This window comes from Achroia grisella, unplaced genomic scaffold (genome assembly GCF_030625045.1).
Source record: "Achroia grisella isolate CSIRO2021 unplaced genomic scaffold, CSIRO_AGI_Agris_v1 utg359, whole genome shotgun sequence".
Lineage (NCBI taxonomy): Eukaryota > Metazoa > Arthropoda > Insecta > Lepidoptera > Pyralidae > Achroia > Achroia grisella.
In genome coordinates this window covers 1,876,499-1,901,864 of record NW_026712817.1, presented here as the reverse complement: position 1 = coordinate 1,901,864, position 25,366 = coordinate 1,876,499, and the positions used below count along the sequence as shown (strand labels likewise).

General features: G+C 34.5%; 3 protein-coding genes across 3 annotated transcripts; 1 reads left to right on the top strand and 2 right to left on the bottom strand.

The window, feature by feature from the left end:
- The first annotated feature begins 733 nt into the window (after nucleotides 1-733).
- Nucleotides 734-12,955, top strand: LOC131843940 (uncharacterized). Its single transcript, XM_059192725.1, has 3 exons — nucleotides 734-1,136; nucleotides 6,432-6,652; nucleotides 11,937-12,955. The coding sequence occupies exons 1-3, from the start codon at nucleotides 1,019-1,021 to the stop codon at nucleotides 12,837-12,839; spliced, it is 1,242 nt and encodes a 413-aa protein (XP_059048708.1). The 5' UTR covers nucleotides 734-1,018; the 3' UTR covers nucleotides 12,840-12,955.
- Nucleotides 12,956-20,702: 7,747 nt separating this feature from the next.
- Nucleotides 20,703-21,746, bottom strand: LOC131843937 (uncharacterized protein K02A2.6-like). The gene has a single exon (XM_059192723.1). It carries the CDS (start codon nucleotides 21,744-21,746, stop codon nucleotides 20,703-20,705), a length of 1,044 nt encoding a protein of 347 aa, XP_059048706.1.
- A 278-nt stretch (nucleotides 21,747-22,024) lies between these two features.
- Nucleotides 22,025-24,103, bottom strand: LOC131843936 (uncharacterized protein K02A2.6-like). Its single transcript, XM_059192722.1, has one exon. The coding sequence runs from the start codon at nucleotides 24,101-24,103 to the stop codon at nucleotides 22,025-22,027; it is 2,079 nt and encodes a 692-aa protein (XP_059048705.1).
- Between the last annotated feature and the right edge of the window lie 1,263 nt (nucleotides 24,104-25,366).

Below are 25,366 nucleotides of genomic sequence, written 5' to 3'. Positions count from 1 at the left end.
TGATTTAATAATAGTTGTCAGTTATGATCCTAGTATTGCCATCTATCCATTACAAAAATAGTTTACTACTGTTTAATACTCACACTTCTAAGAAATGTTAACTGTGGAAAAGAGAGGTCGCTTTTGGAACTGTAAGTGCTGCCATCTACTGATATGCTTAATAATGATAATATTTTAATATATTTCACAGTAGGCGAAACTATTAATGTAAAGCACGTTACATAGATGTCGCTGTTAAATATTGAAATAGATCTTACTAATGTTAGTAGATGGCAGTACCTACATCGTAAAAAAAGTTGAATGCTTAATGCGGAATGAGAAGCAAACATTTGTAATATTTACTACTCGTTACTAGATGACGATTAATTATGTATCTTTTATATACAAATAATTAACAAATCACATCTTTCATATATTTTCCATTTTTTGCGCTCTTTAAATTTTATTAAAATGTCTAATTCCCAAACCCGCTAATATAATTAACATTGTATGAAATTGACAACGGTCACTGCCCTATTAAGTAATTATTAATTAAAAGACAAATAATAATAAAATATTAAAAACATTTAACTAAAGCAATAATAATAATAATAAATTATAAAAGACAAAGACAACGTAAAATATAATGAAATACTTGCAGCCTCTACTCCACAATAGATGGCAGCACAGTATAACTTGCGACGAATATTTTTATTATCTACATACTCACCATTGTCTCGTCGATCGTCGCATTCGTAGTGTCGTAGTAGAACGTAGTAGTGGGGTGAAAACAAATCCACTTCATTCATTCATTGACGCGCCGGCTGGCCGTCCAGTCGTATTCTATTTTGTACATTAAAAACCAATAAGGCCGTAAATAATGTTCGCGCGCGTCTACCGACTATTCGACGATTAAAAAAACAAAGTCTATGGTAATTTTGGCGCGTTGACATTTGTTTGACAATTTCGAGTTATATTGTTTTAGTGGTGCTGTTCTAATGTTGATTGTGGTAGTGATTTTGTAAAATGTGGTGAGGAGATGCTTGTGGGAGAACAGTCACCGGCGCCACGAGTGGTCGCCGGTCTGAGAAAACTTCGACCAGAACTCACTCCAGGCCCTGTACCCACGCCTGCTGATCCCAACCTACGAATATCAGGTAATTTTGTTATGAATTTTAATTAACTAGAATCGTAATGTTGTCTTCAGGATTAGAATGTTTTCAGGGAGGATTACCTAAATGGCAACCTAACATGGTAATGTAGTCACTAGCCCTACTTACTAACAATCCTCTGACCCCTATCAGGACTACAAAATTATAGCTTTATTTAACTGCTAGTTCTTTTTAATTCGTCAATAACAAGAGAGCTACTCGTTATTGTTTATATTACTTCGCTGTGAAAATCTGTATCACCTTCCGTATGACCTCGTGTGAAAATATTAGACAAAGATATTTCATTAAAAAAAAAGACATACTCCACTGTCAATTTTATCTTTTCATGCATTTGTTGCAACTTGCATCCTAAAAAGTAAGCATAGATATTGTTAAATATCATAGTGACTGGAATTATTTAAGGCAAATGAAGGTATGAAGACTATTGTTAAAAGTATTATTATTTTGTATTTACTATGAGGAAACCTATGTTTTAAACTGTCATTTGTTATTGTTTTGTAGAGGAAAAGTATAATGTATCCTACCTACCTAACATATAATACTGTTATAACATAAAACATTAATTCATCAAATTACTGGGTACATGTACATGCAAATTCGTCAGCTTTTTGTTAAATAAAAGAAAGCATATCCGTCAACAAATTTTGTCGAGATGTACTTAAAATTTGTAATGTATAGTATATAGATAACATAAAGATTACGTTCTACTACAAATTTTTATTACGAAGTCTCTAACTCCATAGTAGTTTTTTTTATAATAATTGAATGGTGCTCCCTTGCGCTAACGGTTTACGCTGGCGGGGCTGTGGTTGGTGATAACATGAGGTCAGGTCAGTTAGCCCATCGTGACAAATTCACAAAGAATTTATAACGATGGTTTCCAGGGAGAACCGCGTGGAAGTCAACCTGACATGGTGCATTGTCAGTAATGGGGTCATTTGTCCACATTACTGACAATCCCATTCCTTTCGTTTCGGTTTCGAAAAATATCAATCCTTAACATAATACGGGGTTCCTAGCGTGGAAAGCCGCGATAAACTAGATATTAATTATAGGGTTCGGTGGTTTAGCACACTGCTTCACATCCGATGGTTTGATTCCTCGCACGGTCCAAACATTTGCATTCATGAACGTTATTCATGTTTGAATACTATGTATGTACTTACAAAATCTTTGTACTTATATAATTTATTTACATACCCATAACAGAAGCTATGCTTAGCTTTGGACTAATTGCCGCTGCGTGAATGTGCTGAGATATTATATTATTATTAATTATTATATTATTATTGATTAAACGCCATTCGATATTCGAAAAAAAGGTTTTACAGTGTCCATAATATTTGGCTACTACAGTCAGGCCGATATATTCACACACAAACGTCAACCCTACTCGGCTAATCTCCTCTCGAGTGAAATGTATTAAGGAGTCAAGAAATTGGCCGGACTTATCAAATGGGCTATTGTGTTTGTATGGAGTACCTACTGTAGACAATACAATGCACCTTATACATTATAGTTTTTATTGAAAACATCTGGCCGACCCGGTAACTAGTAAATAAAAATAGCCAAAGAACTATTGGTACATCTTTATTTAGGGTTCAATGTAAATTTCAGGAAACCTTCACGTACGTGTCATATTTTATTCAATTAAGTTTCTGGGTAATTGATTGTCCCTCAAGGATCCCCGGTTAAATACACATGGTGTTGAGCTGATACTTATGGGATGGAGATTTAGAAGATTATTAGAAAAATGAATTAATAAACTCATCACTAGCAAAGTCAGGTTGACCTCTACACATTGCCCCCTGGATAGCAATGTCATAATTCCTTTAATATGCCGCTATGAGCTAACTGACCCGAGCTTATATTCGTCTTATCATCCTCCACTGGTCCAGCCAGCGTAAACCGTTAGCGCAGGGGGAGAGGGCACCATTCCATTATTATTAATGAAAAAAACTCCTCTTGTAATTATAAAGTAGTATGTTACTATAGATAAGTTCTGTATCAAATGTTCTCTAAAAATTCAGCAGCAACCTGCGAGTAAGGTCCCAATCTACTTTATCTTTAAAAACAGTATGTTTTTAAAGAGAATAATGATATCATTAACGTCTACTCACTACAAAAAACTGTGTAGGCGTGATTCATTTTTGTGACAACAATTAATTAAGTGGTTAAATTATTACAAAGATTTATTCTGTTTTTGTCGGAAACAACACATTACTTTGTGATGAATGAAGACTGCGGAATAACTTTTGAGATAATTAAATTGGGATGTAGTCTAAATCGAGGGTAATATAGATGAAAACAACTAAAAATGTTTTATTCGATTATGTATATTTTTTCAGTAGACTGAAAAAATAGTATTTGCTATCTTTTCGATTTCATTTCGATTGATAAATCCAAATGCAAAGGACAGCTTGCAAATGTAACTCCAAAAACTTTTGCTAAATTTACCTATAATTAATTGTTGTATATAGAAAATATGTATTTATAATATGTAAAATAAAATAGAAATAGTTATAAGGTTTAATAGTCATCCCATAAAATCTTAAAACTATTATACTATTCAAAGGACATCGACATTTTATTGCTTATGTTGCAAAAACTTCGATTTCCGTTGCTGGTTATCTATACAAGCTTTTTCTTTACATCTCGAACCTTTTCTCTGTAGTTGCGATCAGTCCTGACCTTTTTTTTAGTAATCGCCTGTTGTTAGCACCATCTGCGTTCAAATGTCAGTTGCCCCTTGACAGTAGGGTGGCCAAGTATACGGGCCTAATAGAATAATTGTATTGTTATATCCATTACAAGTATTACAGGATAATATTGTTTAGAAAATTTCCTCACACTATTGTTGCAGTTTTGGTTGTAATGGTGATCGCTTAGTATATTTACTATTAAAATATGTTGGAGCTCTATATTAATGTCCTTGAAACAAAGTTCGATTATTTCAATGAAATTTATTTATATGTCACATTGTATTTTTAAAGTATTAATCGCGTATATCGAATAAGGTTTTAGTGTAGCTGGAAAGGTTGATAGCCCGATTAATGCGAAGTGATAAAATATCCTATAGAATCCTATGCAGTATTTATTTACAAAATCTAACACAAACCTGTTGTTTATCTACTGTTTATTATAGTCCTATTTTTTATTATAAAAATAATCGTTTTAATACATTAATAAAACATACAATGATACGTGTAAATAAAACTTATACTTTTTTTAAATCAGTAGACAATTGGTAGTAGGTTATACAATGAACTTTCTCAATCGAAATTTTGAAGTGCCCAAATGAGGATGCCAAACGAAAACAGGCATATCTGTCATTCATTTCCTTTTCAGAATAAAATTTATTTATAAAACAAAGAGAAAATAAAGGCTAATGAACAACTCTTTTACCTTTTATAGCTTCGCACAATTTAAGCGATCAATAAATCGTTTATATTGGTATTGCGCTCGGAGTTTTATGAAAAAAATCAATACTAATGGTTTTAATGTAAAATGTTTTTGTCTATCTGCATACTGTACTTGTACTGTCTGTTTGTTACCTTTTGCACGACTAAGCTGCTAAACTTATCTTAATAAAATATGACATTAATATAGATTGTATCACAATGATGAATATAAGCATCTTTTATTAAAAAAGCAGATAAAGTTTGCGTGTGACAGATATGTACTTAATAGTCAATATACATATGTAGAATCAATGTAATAAGTAGTCACTATACATATTATATAGCAACCTAATTCCTTCAACCTAAAACCTTCTATTTTCAGGAGAGTTCATTCTTATCCTTATAAAAAAAAGTTCTGTATATTATATTGGTTTGGCACATTTAGTGTATCTAATGGAAGAGACCGTCCAAAATTATAATTAGACTTATTAATTGATATCTTTCTGTCCACTTAGTGGGAATTTATGCATGTCCATACTTAAATGCTTACTTATGTCTTTCTCAATCATATTGTCATATATTTCCGTACGATAAATAGTCATCCGGTTCATTAGGACACTTTCGACCACTTTCTGACAACTGGGTTATTTAATCTCATAGACTCATTCTCAAGATCGTGTACCGATCGTGTCCATAGCGTATTATCCGTCTCATATATCTATTGTTTACTATTTAAGTATAGCGCCGATTTCACTCTCAGTGCATAGGTAAATATAATCTGTACGGTATATACGGTACCAATGTAATCAATCTCGCTTCACGACATGGTTCCAGCGTTTAGGTAACTAAAGGTTGTACAAAATACAGAGAGACTGATGCTTGACGTGTAATTATTATCTGAATAATTTATTATAAGACAGTATTGTAATTCAGTTTGCTACATTTAGTTAAAACTTTCATAATCCTACTATACAATAGGATATTCTTTACGTCTATGATAGGTACTTTGTGACAACGCTACTACATCATAAACAATAAATATGCATAGACAGTAAAAAAGAGAATATGATATCACACAGGTCGAGCCCTCCTACCACACACGACCGGATGAACTTGACAATGTAAACCACAATGCAGACTTATTAAATGCAAACAGATGCTTTATTGATAACAATGTAACGTAGTACCAAGTACATTGCACCAGTCTGTATATATTACATTACATACTCGCAACTGCGTCTACTATAGCTTTACTACTATAAACCGATATAAATCTATCACATTTTATCTTGTCGAGCACTTGAATTCGCTAATTGATGCCAATAATCTCCTTTATCAAGTCAAATATTCCATTTATATTAAAACGAATATGGACTTTATTGTCATATATATTTTGCTTTCCTTTTCTTATTTTGACCTCTACAAATTCTAAACTTATTCTTTCACAAGGAAATGTATTAAGACTACGGTCTGTAAGTCGACTCTAATAAATTACGCCAGTACCTAACCCAGTTTTAATATTAATGCAATGTTTTGCAATCTAGTTTTAAGTAGGTATATTGACTTATGTTAATTCCAATACAAATTCCAAAATATTTGAAATACACTCATAGGAATATGACACACTTTTATCGAGGGTCAATGAAAACCTAAAAATCTTCACGTTCTATCTAACCAACTTCTGCGCAAGAAAAAAGTTCCTTAATAAAGTTAATATCTGTCAAACTGTAAGTGTTTCAATAATGTCTAGGAATCTTGACTTCCACTCATTCTAATTCCTTTCCAAAAGAATTCGTTAATGCAATAAATTAGTAGAAATTAAACACATCCATGCAAAACAATGTCTATTTATATCTGACATTCATATTATTGTCCACAGGAGTCCTACGTCAGTATTACAATGATGACACAGAATCGTGGGCGTGGGTGCGAGCCGCGATACGAGGAGGTTGTCTGCTGGCCTGGCGCGATGGTACCTTACCAAGAGGACGTGCTGCCAGACTGCCATTGCGGGACCTACACCTGCGAATGGCCCCGACACTGCCAAACGCTTTCCAGCTGTCACGGTTGCGCGACGATGCTGCAGTTGCCACCTTTCAGGTAATCATCAATATATCATATTAATAATTACATAAAAAATAGGCTTTAATAGAGTTAAAGAAAGTAACCAGAGAAATCTTAGATGGATAATGTGAAAATGTAAGGTTACATGTAGATATAATGCTTTATAGGGACCAGGGGAAGTAAAAGATATTACTGCGTCAACCCCAAATAAAAACAAGAGATTTACGGTCTTATTACAAAAAATCTATTAAAACTCGGACGAAACGTGGTCTAAATGGTCGAGGTTTAAACCGTTGCTAAAGTTAATACTTGGAATAAACCTAACATTATTATGAATCCAGATCTAACAGAGGACTACTTAGTACTACAGTTAAATCGTTCATTATATATTCCCCACAAATAATATATAGAAATCAGTCACTCATGTCTGTCAGCGTAGAATTGCGTCCCATTTTACCAGAAAACTGAAATGATCAAAAATAAAATCACTTCAAAGATAAATGTATAAAGTAAAAACAAATAATATTTGTATTTATCTACGTCTTTATTATAACTATTTCATTAATATATAATATTTATTAACGTACTATTAGGCTGAAAATCATTTTTAAATTACAAGTAAGGACGGAGTTACGGAGAATAGGAACGCCGAGATATTTTTATTGGATCGTTTCAAATGGTGACTATTTCAAAGTCAAAAGAGTGAATAAAATAACAAATGACGTCTTTTATATATTTTTATTATTATTAACTAAAAATATTTAAAGCTAATTGTACAAATTAGCCTTAATATATCTATATTTTTAATTTAGTTAAGCTTTTTTACAAAAAACAATAACTTACAATACAATATTGATAAATGGAGTTTTTGCATTTAGGCCACTGTTAAACTAGGGGCATCGCAGGTCTAACTTTAGACCAGAGACGAACCACGGTTTAGAGATAAACTTCGTTTTGTAATAAGGAATACTTTGATCAACTAGAGCTAACCAGATTTATCTTTTTGTAATAAGACAAATTATGTTTAAGTCTAGTTTGTTGGTCAGTGACTTCCTATTTTAGTTTTATAACGAGTTGATTGCAATTAATAATGTTGAAAATGTCGACTGTGATGACTCATCTACTATGGCATGGCTGATATAGTCATTAACAGGAAAGACGGGGAATCTTACTAATGGGGATTTTAGAGCCATTGGTAGCAGTTCATGCGGTCACCTCTAGAAAGTATAGTGAGAATACGCGAATATAATTCCTGGCTAATACGCCACTATGATATTAGTGACCCGAATCAATTCTCATTGTCAATTGGGTGGTATCGAGGATTGACACTCAGAATGGATTTCGGGCCAAAGTACTATTAGACAAAATTATTCTGAGAAATTTCTCATGAATTCGACACGACAGCCACCTGTGGCTTAGTCAGTCACTTTCTTATTTTTCGAAGCTTACCTGTTGCTTGCCAACATATTAGCTCATGTGCTATCACTATAATCATAATTATTATTTACCGGCCGATACTGATACTTATATTTTTACATACTATTAGTACATAGTACTCGATATTACTGACTTGGTAAAGAGTAGTTTGCCTGGGCACCTCTGTCTTACCTGTTTCAGCAGGCCAAGCAGTTGCTTCATAAGTCCCGATTGTAGAATAAGACAGTCAAAATACGGAATACTGAGGCCGTATGCCTTAATCCTCTGAAATGACAACCATGAATGGTATAACGGACGACATGTGATGACGTGATTTATTTATTTTATTCATTAAATTATACAAGATGAACTTACAACTATTTGTTAATGTGCAGTCTATAGTGATGTTCATGATATAGGAGACGGTTATCACTTACCATCAAGCGGGCCGTCAGCTTGTTTGCCATTTTGAATTACATTAAAAAAACTTTATATCACTAAATATCTTGTTTTATGTCTAAGAGATTGTTAATTATAGACAGCGATTTAGCATTTTCGCCAAGCTAATTGTCGCAAGAAAGCATGCGCCTTAATTGTAACAAGAAACTTTCGTTTCCGTTAAGAAAACAATTACTGACGTCCGAGGAGTAGCAATTGGTGACAATGAACCCTTGAGGTTTTTATACAAACTCCCACACTGTAAAATTTTATCTAAACTATCCCTATCCTGATATTAACTAATTAAATGTACTAAAGTGTGCTTAAATCCAGTAGACGTTTCCGCCAAATATCGATATTATTAATATTATAAATACGAAATTGTGTTATTTGTTACTTTTTCACAACTATACGATTAATGGATTGTAATGAAATTTTATTTAAAGTTATATTGTATTACGAGGACTACTATTATGTCTACTATACTACTATTATGTCTGTACATAGGCTATCTTTTATCTCAAAAATGTAGACAAAATCGCGAATAATATCTAGTATGATCTAAGTAAGACTAACGACAAGATAATGATAAGGATATGAACATAGCAGTAGGCATGAGATCACAGAATACCATATTACGCACTACAGATGACATTCGGCTGTATCATATTTGAAAACAAGAAGCTAAACATATATCCTACAGTTAATACAGTGTCGAGAGATTGCACATATCATGATCAACGAACAAGATTAAAAGACAATGTACTAAGTACATCACGTACGCCGCCGTTCATTGTCTAACAATGACAATGCTTTCATAAATAATTACCAACTCTTTAGATAATGACACTGTTAGACCAAACGATGCTGCTGGACGAATGGCCGGTACAAATATTGATAACTAGTTGACAAGCACAAGCGCAATTTTTTCTGCCTCACATTGTCCCTCTTTTGCAACTTTTTTAATGCAGCTTCGCTCCTAATGTAAATGATAAGAATGCTCCTAATGTAAATGATAAGAATTTGCAAAACAGTACAGAAGATTACTTCGAACATCCAAACTTCTGTTGTACCTCTTTATTATGTTAAAGTAGATGGATACATTAGAGCATTGCTTTATGATGGATACGCCGAAATATGACAATAGACTAAAATTAAAACTGAAACAATTAAATACGTAAGTGTTTTACTTTCTTACGTGTTACAAAATAGTATAGACGGGTGGATCCGTAGATTTTTTCGCGCAATTATTTTAGCAACTAGAAATCGTTTGTTACGTCAAAGAATAATATTTAAGAGATTGGGATTTTTTTTTTATGAAAATGCCTCAGTGCATTGAGTATTTATTATTGGTTACATACCTCGATTTAGAGCAGCATTTTTAGTATCAACAACAAATTAATCTATTGTACTATCGAGGTACAATTGTTTATAGTATAAACAATTGTACCTCGATATATATAGTAATATAAAAAAATATTGTGCTTTTAATACTTATCACATTGACAATTCCCATGTTTCTAATTATAACTCGTTAAAGTAATGATTGAGTCATGTGATAAGACACAACATGTTCAAATATAGATACTAATATATCTGATAATGTGATTATGAGTAAGTAGTTATATGTACACTATATAGACTTTATATTGATAACTGTGACAATGAAATAATACTTTTGCAAACTTATTTACAATACTGATGAGTAAAATTATTTTCACCTTTCCTCTATACTTTAGGAAATTTCTTCAAAATAAAAAGAAAACATTCATTTAGGACATTAAATCGCTTATGAAAGTCAAGTTTTTTTTGTATTAACTGTTTTTGCCTACTGTTTTGGCACAACTTAACAGAATTTCTATTTTTTTAACATTCTATTCTCCTTTCCTACATTCTTTACTTATTTAGGTGTCTATGTCTGAACAGTTACTGCCATGAACGTATGTCTTTAAAGTAATCGTAGTGTGTAATAAGTAGGCTCTATATAACCAATACGATTTTATAACTGGCAAGTAATGTGTAAACTAAAAGGCTTGGTATACTCTTTTACGATTAATTCTGTACTCTTGTACAGGTAACGAAAATAACAATCAATATTTTCACAAATGAAAAAGTATATAATTATAATCTCACCTAAGATAAAAAAAAATTGTTACGTCATAGAATTATTTTCAATTGCCTAATTATTTATGGCTACGACTGTGTGCTTTATGCATGATGTCCCATAACTATCACACATTACACACACATTAGTCAATCGTATGTAGAAAATAAAAAATTACTAAAATTTTTCGCCTTATCTCTATAGAGAAATTACAATTTTGTAGAAAACATTTGGTTTCTACAGTGTTTGATTTCAAAACAGGAAATCGTAGTTTCCTTGCTATGTGAACACGAACGGTTATCCACTGACCGACTAAATTTAATTATGTCCGCAAATCGGCTTATTTGCTGATTTATAATTACGTTCGAATCACTCGGCTGTTAATTGGCAATGTAGGAAACCAACCTAGAATCGGTTATGACCGTTACGGAACTGTGCGACAACATAAAACAGGGGTGATGATAATCTTGACAATATGACTGCTGATAAATTATTACACCACACTTGAGGAGTACCTCAGCAATAACGCATCAGAGGTATCACCGGCGTGTCACAGTGTGACGGTTACAATATTATATTATGTGGAGGGTCCACATTGTTTTTAACGTTGGCTGTCAACATGTATAACAAATAGTTGTAATAATAATTTGGAGTGGTTAACTTTATGTATTACATGCACGTAACAAGGAATGTTTCGAAGCAATTTGAAGTTTCGTGCAGTGTTGGACATAGGATACCCTGCATGAGTAATATGTAACATATAAAATGAAAATAAAAGATTTTGTACCCTTCCGCCCGATGCCTTGACGACAATAATATTATAGTATAGTGTAGTTCCCCTGGAAGTAAGCCTATAATGATGAACTATTTTATTAATAAATCCGTTACCTTAGTGTAGCTTAATGCCATAGGGCAATTTGAGTAACGTCTTGTAAGACGTCCGGCCCCTACGGAACCCACCTTTCTCACGATTCGCTTACTTTAATAGTGCGCAACAAAGCGAAATACCCCGTAAATCATCGTCTTTTGTATTTAGCGACCTTTTGATGGTCTGTTTACCATAAGAAGGGATAGATCGTGAAGGTGTTGACACGTTAAAGAAACACGTTTCAAGAGAGGCCGTACGTTCAGTGGATAAAAGTTTTAATATCGTTTCTAGCCTTGCCCTTATGATCAGATGTTTTTTATTGTCATTAGCCCCACAAGTACACGGCTCAAGATTCCGTTGAACTATTATTGATATTCAAATTAGTCACGATAATATCTGACTGGTTAAGTTTTTTACTATTAGGTACGCCTTATAACATCTACATTACATCCGCGTGGAATAAATACAATAACGTCCCTTCTCCTTTGTTTCAGACTTGCAATGCGGCGGAATACAACAAATGGGTACGCGCGCTGTGCATCGAGATACTCGGTCAGACCCCGTTACCACAAGTCCGATTTCTGGACGTGTTGCCCGCCGCGGACACCAGTCGCGAACCAAAGAGAAAATCTCCTCAGCAGGAGACGCCATTGTGTCCCCCGAGGCCGCCTCCGAGAGCTCGGCGGAGGTTGCTAACTTCGTCCGAGACACAGTTACCCCGTAGGGACCATTCACCCGCCGCAACGGACGAGGGCATCGTCGTCGAGGACGACGACTACGACTCATCGTCCGACCGCAGTCTCGATCTATCCCTCTCCCTCGACGCTTTGAAGACCACCGACGTGGTAGACGCGCCAGTGCGGAAAGCCGAGATCATAAAATGCGACAACTGCAGTAAACTGAACGCGCAACATCACACGCTGCCGCGCGCTAGGTCCACCGATTCGGAGCAAGGTCGCCATCGTTACCTAAAACGGTGGGAGGGTACCGCGGGTGGCGCGGAGCGGGGCCGTTACGCTATGGAAGCAGCCAGGCGCAAGACCGCATCGCTGGAGAGCCGGGCGAGGTCTTGTTCGCCGAATGCTCACGAGGCTGTCACTAAGTACGTTCCGGTGAGGGAGCGAAGGGCGCTGTTTGAGTCGTTGTCGCAAACCGGGAGCGGATTAGCGCGGAGTACAGAACAGCTGGCTCGACCTGTAGTAGTGCCACAGACGACGCCGCGACGTGCTGCGTCGCTGCACGACCTGCAGGCGCCGCCGGTGCGGTCGGTGAGCGACCTGCGGCAGTTCTTCGAGGCGGTCGCGCGCGGCGTGGGGAGTTGCTCGGCGGGCGTGCAGCGTCACAGCGCGCCGCCAAACCCTGCGCCGCGCGCCTTCGCCTCGCTCACCTGCGTTTGACTCGTTGTACATATTGTAGATACCCTGGCGTTGATCGCCAACTATCTCACTAAGTCGTTTGTTGTAAGACTGTTAAAAGTATTGTTATTAGAAGTGTCTAATATAAAATATAAAGATGTTTATCTATTATCATAACTTAATTGGTTTTATTGCACAGATCACATACATCTACTGTTATGTAACTGTAAGGTCTAGGCTAGGCTATTTCTGGAAATCACCTTGAGAACTAACTCCGTGAAAGAAATAGGAAAGACTGAGGTACACATGCAGATGAATTTATACATTGGCTTTTTTCCATGACGTCCTCAGGATACAGTCTATCTTCATATGAATCTTAGAATGATGACTATAGTGTGGGTAGGTACACTTGTATTAATTTTCATTCTATCATTTGCCACTAGGATCCCGCTAGCGTATACAGATATGACTTCATAAGAAATCATCTGTGTTAAAATTAAAGTGAAAATGCTTGATGAACATTGAAGGCATTGAAACCAATCACAATAAGATATTTTGTCGTGTCTGTCTAGTAAAGTCCATTGTCTAAAACGCTATTGTTCAAAAATGCGGAACGAACCACTAATGAAAGGACGATAAGATGAAATACTTCCGAAATACTTGACGGATAACTAATGAATAAATAACTAAACTCTGGTATCTAAGTAATGAATCATTACAGCGATAAGTTTGAATGAAGCATCTCCACGATATAGTTCTTTGCTTCTACTTAAAAGTAATGTAATCTATCAGGTCATTAATCATAACGTATCGGGATCTTCCCAGGCTATGGAAAAGGCTCCATGGCATGCTTCAATGTAGAGAAAGTTGATAACCACAGTCAAATAGCGTAAGACTGTTATGACTACGAGTATTTCAGATCCTTTAACTTATTAAGATATAGAGAAAATGAAACGCGTGGAATAAAAATTTGTTGAAGTTACATAAATAAGGGTGGCGAAAAATAAACGAGAATACCAATACCAAGTAACTATTTTCATTGGCCTAGAGAAAGCCAAAATCACTAACCTCAGTGGTCAGAATCAATAGCGGGGTAGCACTTAATAAAAGAAGTCTGCCACGTCAGAGCGAATTATCAGAAATATTAATAGCAGGTCATATATGTGGAAAACCATTGCAGTTATTTCCTGGTAAATTAGCCACGAAAGGCTAATTGGCTTTATTATATACTTTATTATTTATTGGCGTAGCGTAGCGAAAGCAAGAAAAGATTAAGCTCGTATTTTGCTAAGTACAAAGATATTATTGTATCAGATTACAGTTGCTTTCATTATATTTGTACACTGCAATGAAATACTTATACAGAATTTATAATTTCGTAAAAAGAACCTAAAGTACATTTTTATCTTTTATCGGGGGAATCTTCAGTCATGGAAAACAAAACTCTATCTACAAACATTGTTAAATTTCTAATCGCTTTAGAAAAGTCTGTTTGTTAATATTTGCCAAATTGAGAATACAACGACCTCAATCAGTATGGTTTAACCTTTCTTGAATACACTTTTATCACAATGCACTGGAACCAGTTCTAAGTAGTTCGATTTACAAACTATTCTATTTAAAAAGAAACTAAAACAAATAACAAAAGAAAAGGAAATGTGACAACACATTTGCATTATTACCTACCACAGAATAAAATTGCTTTTTTTCTTCAGACTGTTATTACTTAGCCATTATGCAAATGAAATACTGGTACATTAAAGTAGATTGGGTGGTTATGAATATCTGTGGAGTGATAACGATGTTATAATGTTTGTAGTAGCCAATTCTTACTTACGGTTGTCGAATATCTATTTCTTAAAAAAAAACAGTTTAGAATTCCATTTAAGTTTAAAAATGAATATGAATCATTAAATTAGTCATATAAGTTATTTGAGTCAATGGTCCAATATTAAAATTGTGAATTTGAGTGATGGAATGAGAACTTGAATAATTGTGCATTATGCAGACCAACTGATTTTCAAGCAGTACAATACAAGCTTGTCGAAAAGTTGAAAGCGGTGAATATCTTTATTTGCCATACAATCATTCGTGATAAGATCCCGTTAACATATTGAATATTGGTTTTCTAGTGATTTTTATATTATTTTAAGTAATATACAATAATATCCCTGGAGAATTCATATAGCGCTATCTAGTCCCAAGCTAGCTTGTGTTATGGGTATATACCTACTAAAGGACTAATATAAATACTTTTGTTATCTGAATGCATACCTACATACTATACATAGAAAAACGCCCAGACCTTTACAAACAAACAATTACATACAAATGTTTATACCGTGTTAGGTAGCGAATCAACGACTATCGGAATTAAAACGATGTGCTAAACTTCAAGACCAACACCACCAATTATAAAAAGAAACAATCACATGATACTGTCTCGAAGTAGTAGGTACATTTTAATATAACTTGTTCTATCACTGCGCTGAGTTCGTAAAAGCACAGATAAGATAATTATCATTAGTAAAAGGGTCCGAACCAATAATGTTATGACGAAGTTCATCAAAGGAGACGTGTGTTCACGTACCCAAACAGCTTCCAAACTTAGCGGTTAGTAAAAAAGAAAAACGTATATTTCGTCCCTCTCACTCATACAGCATACACATTAATAAACTAAATGATCAAGAATGCGGCCGTATCGAATTGTGGCTGCAACCTCACAACTAGTAATTCAATCTACAAAAAATACATACAATAGCAAAGGAAAAAAAAATATAAAAGATACCGAGGGATGATACAGGTAGCGGGGATATCAAAGATTCGACCGGTGTTAGGGTGACGGCATATTTCTTAACGGCTGGCCGCATAAAATGACCGTCCAGATATATTGTGTAATTAATAAAATATTACTGTAATATTTTACAATTAACGTTTACATACCTGTGTGTAGATCTGTAATTATATTAGATACATTTTTATATGTTAAAAGCCTACAATTGGATTATGAAATTTTATTGCTTGTGTTTCTATTTTGAAATATACTCAAATTGGTACTTTCTGTGACCATTTGTGAAATTCTACTAGGTACAATTATATAGGGTATTTTTAACTGAATCTGTTAAAAGACATAGAATCATTCAATTGTTAATTTTAATAATTTTCATTTGGAAATTATTACCAAACGGAAATACATGCAATTCAAACTTTTGATCTTGTCAGGGTGACTTTACAATAAAAAGAATATGTAATTGCACAATAAAATGATAGTACGTTACTCGTTTTAACTTTACAAGAGTTTTTGCGCCTTATGTCTGTTTTTTGTCATGCAACAACAACATACCTACAAAACTTTAGTAATATATACATACATTTGTATTTTTATGATTGTAAAATTGATAGATATGTACTTACCGTTAAGTATTTTTTATCAACTCTACCACTCTATGAAACAGAACTGATATAATATGAAAATAATGACTACTAGATGGCCTACAATTTATGTAACACTTGGGACATATCGTTTTTACCAACTCCTATGTGGTAATAGTCCCCATTGCCTACAATTCCCTCTTCTCCAATTAGATTTGTTAATGGCATATATCACACCGCATTTCGTTAAGCGCTTAGAATAAAAAATAGCCTACTAAGGTATTTTCTGAGAGTGCCCACCTTTAGGCCATGACTCTATACACGAAGCAAGTATCATGTACCATCTTTTAATGTAGATTTTATGTTATGCAATAGTTATATATAAATGTTGGACCCAGTGGTTCTAAAAAAAGCAGGTGCAAGGTCGCTACAATAAGGCTATTGATGTCGTGATCGATATTATTGCTATACTGGTGAACGTGTAGTTACAGAGTACATACGTGAAGTTATTTCACCTTACAACTCAACACAATAAGGTTTACAATCGAATGGCACTTGTCCATAAATGTCAGCTGTTAACCACTAAAGACAAAGACCATGAACTCGTATTTAGAAGGGTGCGTAGTTGTGACCGCAACATTTAGAATTCAATTGTGGATACATGTCTACTATTCCCCAATGATTTTGATCAGCATGATGCCGACGGTAATTATTTATGTTATTTTTATACAGGAGAGTAAATTCAACTATAAGGAGTGTTAGGAATTAATTGAAGAACACATACTGCGCCGTTATCAAATAACAGGATAAGGGCACAGCAACAGTGATATTTTTTAATGTTTTTATATTCATATATATTCTTTTAATTCCAATTTCGTTAAGATCTTTAGTTTGTCAATTAATATATTATTGGGCGGTATAGTTATACAACTATCTGTTATGGGACTAGTAATGAATTAATGTGTATACATTAATTCATTACTAGTCCCATAACAGATAATATTGAAAAAATACATGGGGTACGCTATGTATTTTTCAAATGGTTGTCCAGAAATTTCCGACTGTTTCGGAGAGTCTTGATTTGTCTTAATATAATATTTATGTATGGGAAGTTTAGTAAAGTTATAGTATATCGTCTCCAAGGTTGCTGTATTGATTTATAGTGTTCACCTCTATGAATGAACTGCCCGTGAAGATGTTTTAAAGGTGCGATTGCTTAATTTTTAAATTTTCAGCAACTGCATAACTGTTAGTGGGCTATTAAAAATACAAGCACAGATTTTTAGAAGGTCACCGCACCTCATAACTGACATGGAGCAGTGGCTTTTATTTCCTATATGCAAGATAGTTTTTGAGAGAAATGATTTGAAATCGATGGATTTTAAGACGAAATTCTATTGATCGAAACAAATAAAAAGAAACACAGCTCATAGAGTTTTTTCATGACATCTTACTATCATCTGATTTAGTGCTAAATTTAGACCAGTATAGCACAGCACTAGTTACTCTCGATAAGGTTGACCCCTGTTATATATATTGTATATAATATAAATAAAAAATAATAGAATTCTATTGTATAGGGAAGTAAGGAATTTGGTCTGGCAGAAAGTCAAATGGAGAACATTTCTATCACTTGCCACGAAGAAAGGGAACTCTTGAATATAAACACCTCATTTATACCTACATATCACTCGTCCTCGCTTTGGCAATCGGGCAATAATGGAAATCAGTTGTATTAATACAAACAAATACAGATACCTATTCAATACTCATATTATGCGGTGCCTAGTACGTGCGGCAAATAAAAAAATATTATATTAAAACAGCTGTTTACAACTAAAAGTGGGATTACAATAAATGTAAAAATAAAACCTGTTAAAATTGGCTTTGAACATATTTTCTCAAGCAACAGGAACCGGTAACCTAGATAATACAGGGCATTATATCCATAAAAATTATTGAATAGTGTCTAGGAGAGATAATGGTCTAGTTGTGAAGATCACTCCTGATACAAGAAAGTTACAAATGACCAAAAGGATATAGGGTGAGGCAAAGAAAGAAATAATAATTGTATTACTTATACAGTTGGAAGATCCAGTTAGTTTAAATGGGTCAAAGCTTTAGGGGAATGAAATTAATTCTATCCCAGTGTACAAAGACATACTTAACTAGGTGGCCATTTGCTATTTTCGAAACATCACGGGATTTTTTTTTAATATTTAGTGCAATGGAAGTAAATGTAACATAAACCTAAATTTATATTATAGACATAGCTAAATTAAAATACAGTGAATAAAAAAATGCATTACAGTAGAGAAACAATGATATACATTGTGTTTACTAAGGTATGTATTCGAAAGATATGTTATATATAAATATTATAAAAAAATTTTTTTGTTTGTAATCCATTACACATGAAAATACTTAAATAAGATTAAAACAAGTTCATCTTAAGCTATATATACCTATTATCCAGAGCGAGGGGGGGGGGGGGAGGGAGAGGAAGGACTACTACTAGAGGACATACTACATATTACAGTACAAAAATTGTATGCAAGTCATTCGCCTGAGTAAGGATAGCCGAAACAGTAAATGACACTCTATTAATAGCAGTAAATTTGAATCAAACTCGTAGTCGCCACTTACGAAAACAATCGACAGTCGATAAATTAAGTCAGAGCCATAAACAGCCTATTGTTATTTTTAAATGTCTCTGGTATATAATTATTATTTACCAGATGAATAGCGGTTTTATTTACTACGATAGGTACTAGTTGACCCATTTTTGCTAAATTTTTCGTTGATGCTCCGCTGCTTTTAGTATGCTGTTATATAGCTTCACGATAAATGCGCTATCCAAAATTCAAAGAATTTTAATCCAATATATCTTGAGATTGGCGTGTTTAGAATAATAAGCAAAGTCTTAAGCTTTATAATATTACTATACATTTATTCTTGATATCTGTCTTACTTTCTCTTCATTTATCTTTTGTTTCTAAGAGTATAACTGACCACCTATACTCTATGATTGCCATATTTTAAGGTATGTAGGCGAGTCCGTTATAAAATCAACAAAAAACGTTCCTACACGAACAATGTTGATCAAATTTTTGACAGCGTATAAATAGCTTACGGTATTTATACGAAGTAGCAGTCTCATTTGCTTGATTGATTTCGAACATACGTAGGTGTAACAATTAACTATAAAAAAATGTAATATGCCTAAGAGATTACACTCTAATAAAGTTTTTTACAATAATAGAATTACATTGAACTTTGGCTATGGCAGCCTAAAAAAAGGAGTCACTCTTATTTGTCTTTTACTGTCATAACTTCTTAATAACAGAAATCTCAGACATCCATTCTTTAGCGCGGGAAAATAAAATAAAGTATATTATAAGACTTCTTCTCTAGGAATACTATTTTGTTGTATTTTTTATTGATAGTTATTCTATATATAATTTTCATGTGTAATATTATATTATCTGTGCCGTTACTAACTTATAAAATATTATACTACCTATTTTTACACCAGTGTATTCAACAATACGTGAAGGAATTCTTAAAATCGTCAAGGATCATTTGAGATACATTTCAAACAAAAAATTAAATGGACATTGTTGTATTAAAATATAGTAATTGAGGAATATATTTAATATGTTACGAATATAGTGACATAGTTTCGTGTTTTTCTACAATGTCAATCAACAGCTAGATAAATAATAAATATGACGTTGGTCTATAAAAAGTATCTATTATACCACATTACTCCCTCCCAATGGAAAACAAAGCTTCTAGTCTCTATAAACCTAATCGTGCTGGTAGTTTCCGCTGGCGTTGCGAACGACGTGGCACTTGCAGCTGCGGTGTTGTGGTAGTGGCAGTGGCGCCACGTGATGTCGACGGAAAAGTTGCATCCTCATCTTGAAACACTATTGGACCCTCAGGATGTTGCGCGCTCGTAGAGGGTATCGGTGATAGCTGGTTTCTATAATCACCATGTTGTAATTGATCCTCTGTGTCTATACGTTTATAGTAGTGGGTGTAAGCACTTGTAGGGTCATCATCCTGACTGCCGCTCAATCTTGGACGTAATTGATCGGAATGCTTACGGTTACGAATTCCATTTGAAAACTCCACCTCGTAAGAGTATGGTCCGTTACATTTCGTTATTATTGCAGGATCTGATCCCTTTGTCAAGGGCTTATTTACCCAAACCTTATCTCCAAGTTTATATGTTGGTGGGACAACTTCTTTGTTTGTTGGTCTCAACTCCTTATATAATCGCGTTCTTTCTAGATCGTCTCGGATGTTAGGTTTCAATAAATCGAAGGTAGTACGCATTGTTCTTCCAAACATCGCTTCGTAAGGGGTTCTGTTCGTTGAACGTCGGGTTGTGTTCCGGTATGCCTGAAGAATTCTGTTAAGGCGTCCATGTATGTCAATATTCTTATCCGAGGCAAGCATACGTTCTTTGAATGTTCGGACAGCACGTTCAGCTAACCCATTAGTTCTAGGGTGATATGGTGTTGTTTATATGTGTGTTGTGCCGATACTCTGACAGTAGCTTCTAAATTCGCTTGATATGAATTGAGGGCCATTATCTGTAACTATATATTTCGGAATACCGAATGTGGCGAATATGTTGTCTAGACGACTTATTGTTGCTCCTGATGTTGTTGATTTCATTGGTATAACTTCCAGCCATTTTGTATAAGCATCTATTGCTATAAGCCACATGTACCCGAGAAATGGTCCCGCAAAATCTATATGTAATCTATGCCATGGTTCCGGCGGCACTCCCCAAGGGTACACCGGTGCAGAGTTAGTGTTGGTTTTTGAAGATTGGCATAATTTGCAATGTTTCGAAAAATTTTGAATATCTTTGTCTATGTTTGACCAGTACACATGCAATCTTGCCAGTGACTGCATAGCATTTACCCCATTATGTCCGTCATGTAACATTTCTAGTATGGCTGATTGTAATTTTTTTGGTATACATAGTCTTCCGTTCCACAGGATAATTCCATCTTCAAATGACAATTGTTCTCGTTTCTCGAAGTAAGTATGCATTTCTATCGGTAGTTCTTTTCTTTCCGGCCAATAATTTGTTATGAAGTTTTTGATTTTGTTAAGGTTTATATCGTTAAGTGTCTCTTTTCTAAGTTTTTGTTTTGTTACGGGTATATTACTCAGTCTAAGATGTAAGAGATGGGCAAATTGGGGTAACCCTGTTCGTTCTTCTATAGTTAAATCAGAGTTTGGCAGCGGTAATCTTGAAAGTGCATCTGCTGGAGTATTCTCCTTAGCCGTGTGGTAATTTATGATGTACTCGTAACTGTTTAAGATCATGGCCCATCTAAGTAATCGGTTGCTTGCGACTTTGGGTGTTTCTCTTTCTTGACTAAAAATACGTTCAAGAGGCTTATGATCTGTTAGCAAAGTAAATTTTCGTCCATAAAGGTATTGATGGAACTTTGTTACTGAATAAACAATCCCTAATGCCTCTTTGTCGATTGTTGAGTATCGACGTTCTGTTTCGGAAAGAGTTCTGGAGGCGAATGCGACTGGACGCATGATGTTATTAATTTTATGAAATAACACTGCTCCAATTCCTTTATCAGAGGCATCGCTACTGACGTAGATAGGCTGTTTCTCATCATAGTGGACAAGTGTTTCGTTCGATGTTAAAATGTTTTTCAGATCGTTTGTTATTTGGGTATCCTCGCTGGTCCAATCCCATTTTTGGTTCTTCTTCAAATGACGATACAACGGTGCACATCTAACATGTAAATTGTCTATAAATCTACCATAGTATGTAATGGAACCCAAAAAGGATCGTAATTCGGCCACGTTCAACTCCAATGAGTTGGCATTTTTTTGATAGCTTCAACTCGCTCCGATGTTGGGTGTAAACCGTTTTTATCAATCTTATGACCAAGGAAAGTTACACTCTCCTGTAACCAGAAACATTTAGTTATCTGACTTTTAATACCTGCTTCTTGTAGCCTTTGTAAGACTGTTCTGACTCGTTTTATGTGCTCATGTCGGTTTTCCGCCGTTATCAAAATGTCATCGAGGTAACATACAACACCATCCAGCCCACTTAGGATTTGATGCATGGTTCTTTGAAAAACTGCTGGTGCAAAAGATATACCAAAGGGTAATCTTTTATACTGGAAGTAACCCTTGTGTGTTGAGATCGTTAAGTACTTCCTGGAGTCCGGGTGTACCAATAATTGAAGGTAGGCGTCTTTAAGGTCTATTTTTGTAAACAATTGACCCCCAGCTAATTTGGATGTAATTTCCTCAAACCTTGGTAAGGGGTAGTCATCAACTTGTACATGCTGGTTGATCGTTACTTTGAAATCAGCACAAATACGTACGTTTCCATTAGATTTAATTGCAATGACTATAGGTGATGCCCACTCAATCGGCGTTACCATTGTATCAATATGTTCTAGAACCCCCTCTCTTACTAAACGCTGTAATTCGTCGTTGACTTGGTCCTGTAGGGCCAATGGAACTGGTCGTGGTCTGAAAGCCTTAGGACGTACATTGTTAGGAATATGGATCTTGGCAGTATGACAGTTAATTGTACCTAATTTCCCATCAAATAGTGTTTTAAAGTCCTTTAGTAAACATTCAACCTCATCCTTATTATGTTGTCCTGTTATAGGGGGAATTGTTTTTGTTATGGGTTCTTTTATGTTACAGAGCCGAGCCCCCGGTGGCATAGGTAGGTTGAATTGTAAACACCAATTTAATCCAAATAAAGGTAAGTCATTATGTTTTGTTACATAGGCTGACAATATCTTCACACTATTAAAGGCCATTACGGTTATGTCGCAGATTCCCAGAGTCTCGATCTTGACGTCTGTGTAGGCAACAAGATTCTTACATTTTTTTAGTGTTGGTCGACCAATTGCTTTCCATAACAATTTGCCAATAACTGAGTGTACTGCCCCAGGGTCATATAACATATCAACTTCTATACTGTTAAGTTTCGTCGATATCATAATTTTGCTGGCAGGATTACGAAAACCAACCGCACGAGTGTGTGTGCTCTCAGCATCAGAATCTTCATTTTCGCTATCAGTACGATGTTTCTTTATTGAAACTTGTCTTGTATTATACTTGTTTATTTTTAAATGACCACTACCTATACAAACGCTCGAGAAATGGTTCATTTTATTGCAAGCATTGCATCTTTTCCCCTTTGCAGGACAGTCGTTCAAATTTTGGTGGTATTTTCCTCCACAAAATATACATTTTTTTGAGGGAATGTTTGTTTTCTTTCCGGGTTTTCTATTGTTGTTGATGTTAAGTTTGTTTACAGCTTGCGGTGATTCATTAGTAGTTTCCATAGTAGTATAATTGTTGTTTGTTAAACGTTGACTCTGTATTTCTGCTTGTTCCAGTTTGTTCAGTGTAGCGATAATATCAGCAAGTTTCGAATCATTCGTTGGATGTTCTTTGATGAGTTCCTGTTGCCATGTAATGTTATTAATGCCGATTACTAGTTGATCTCGAATTCGTTCTTCTAGTGTATTTCCGAATTCACAGTATCCAGCGAGTGAACGAAGTTGTAGTATAAATTGTGAAATTGTCTCATTTTCGTTTCTATATCTTGTAGCAAAAGATAACCGTTCGGAGAGAACGTAGGTCTTCTTGCCATAATATTCATGTAGTACTTTAATAAGTTCCTCGTAAGTTTTCGATGTCACGGGAGTCGGTCGAAAATAATCCACAAGTACCTTGAATGATATTGGACCGATTCGGGAGAGAAGTAATTGTTTTCTCTTATTATTACTATCTGATGTTGTTCCGTCAAGCCCATGAAGTTGTAACTCGATCTCAAATCTTTGTATATAGTAATCCCAGTCTTCTGTATTGTTGTCAAATATATTAAAATTAAAACGTTCCAACGACATCTCGTCGCCAAATTTATGTTGTATTAAAATATAGTAATTGAGGAATATATTTAATATGTTACGAATATAGTGACATAGTTTCGTGTTTTTCTACAATGTCAATCAACAGCTAGATAAATAATAAATATGACGTTGGTCTATAAAAAGTATCTATTATACCACAGACATAACTTAGTCATATTAGTCTAGATTATACCACGAGATCACGTGATCGTTTTAGTAGCTCGCAGTAAGTATGAAGTGGACAAACAGATTTTATTTAAGTTGTTTTTCGCCAACGATGTAAACAATAAACAAATGGACATGCGCAGTGGAGCATGTAAGTAAAAACTGTTACTGCGCAGATAATGTCGTATTGAAATCCTACGCAATTCAGTCGTCGTCTAATATCTATGTATATCGAAAATAAAATTTCTGTCTGTCCCTGTGAAAAAAAATTGGAAGTTTCTTTTTATGTATGCCTAATTGAATACAAATGTTCGTACCGTGCGAGGAATCGAACCTGCGACCATGCAAGTAAAACGGTGAGCTAAACTGCTACACCATCGAGGTAGTCATCGAAAGTGATGAGTTACTTAGACATTTCAATGTTCTTTTTCGTAAATACGATAATTCGTAATACTGTCAGACCCTACTGATTTAATACAAACAGTGGTAATTAACACCACGTGTGAATGGTAATCTATTTTTTCCGCGAAGTTATTATCTCATCTCAAATGTATCAGGATCACGTTAACGACTCACTACGATTGCAGTTTCATTATTATTAATTGTTTAAATAGCTTATAAATTCACATCACTAGTTGATTACTAGTACAAAACCTTAATATAGTTACTATTGTTTAATTATCTTTAAATAATGTAATGATGCTTCATTGACCTTCATATGTAAAATAATTGTATTACAGATTATAAATTCATGAAGTAGAACAATGGATACTCGTGGCGCACGAATATCTATTATATTTCCCAAGAAAACGTACCTATATATTTTTTTAAGTTATAACTAAAATATAAGTAACCAATACAAAAAATAAGAATATGGATATAGATTAATAAAATACAATTATCTTTAATTAGCGTATAACCATAAAATAAAATAGAAGAATGTTAATACATAAAGCAAAAAATTCTTTTTATTATATTTTTTTTGTTTTTGCTAACCACGAATCCATACTAATATTATAATTTTCAAAGTTATGTTTATCCATTCTGGACTAAACAGCTGTACAGATCTTATTTAAATTTAATATAAATGGAAGT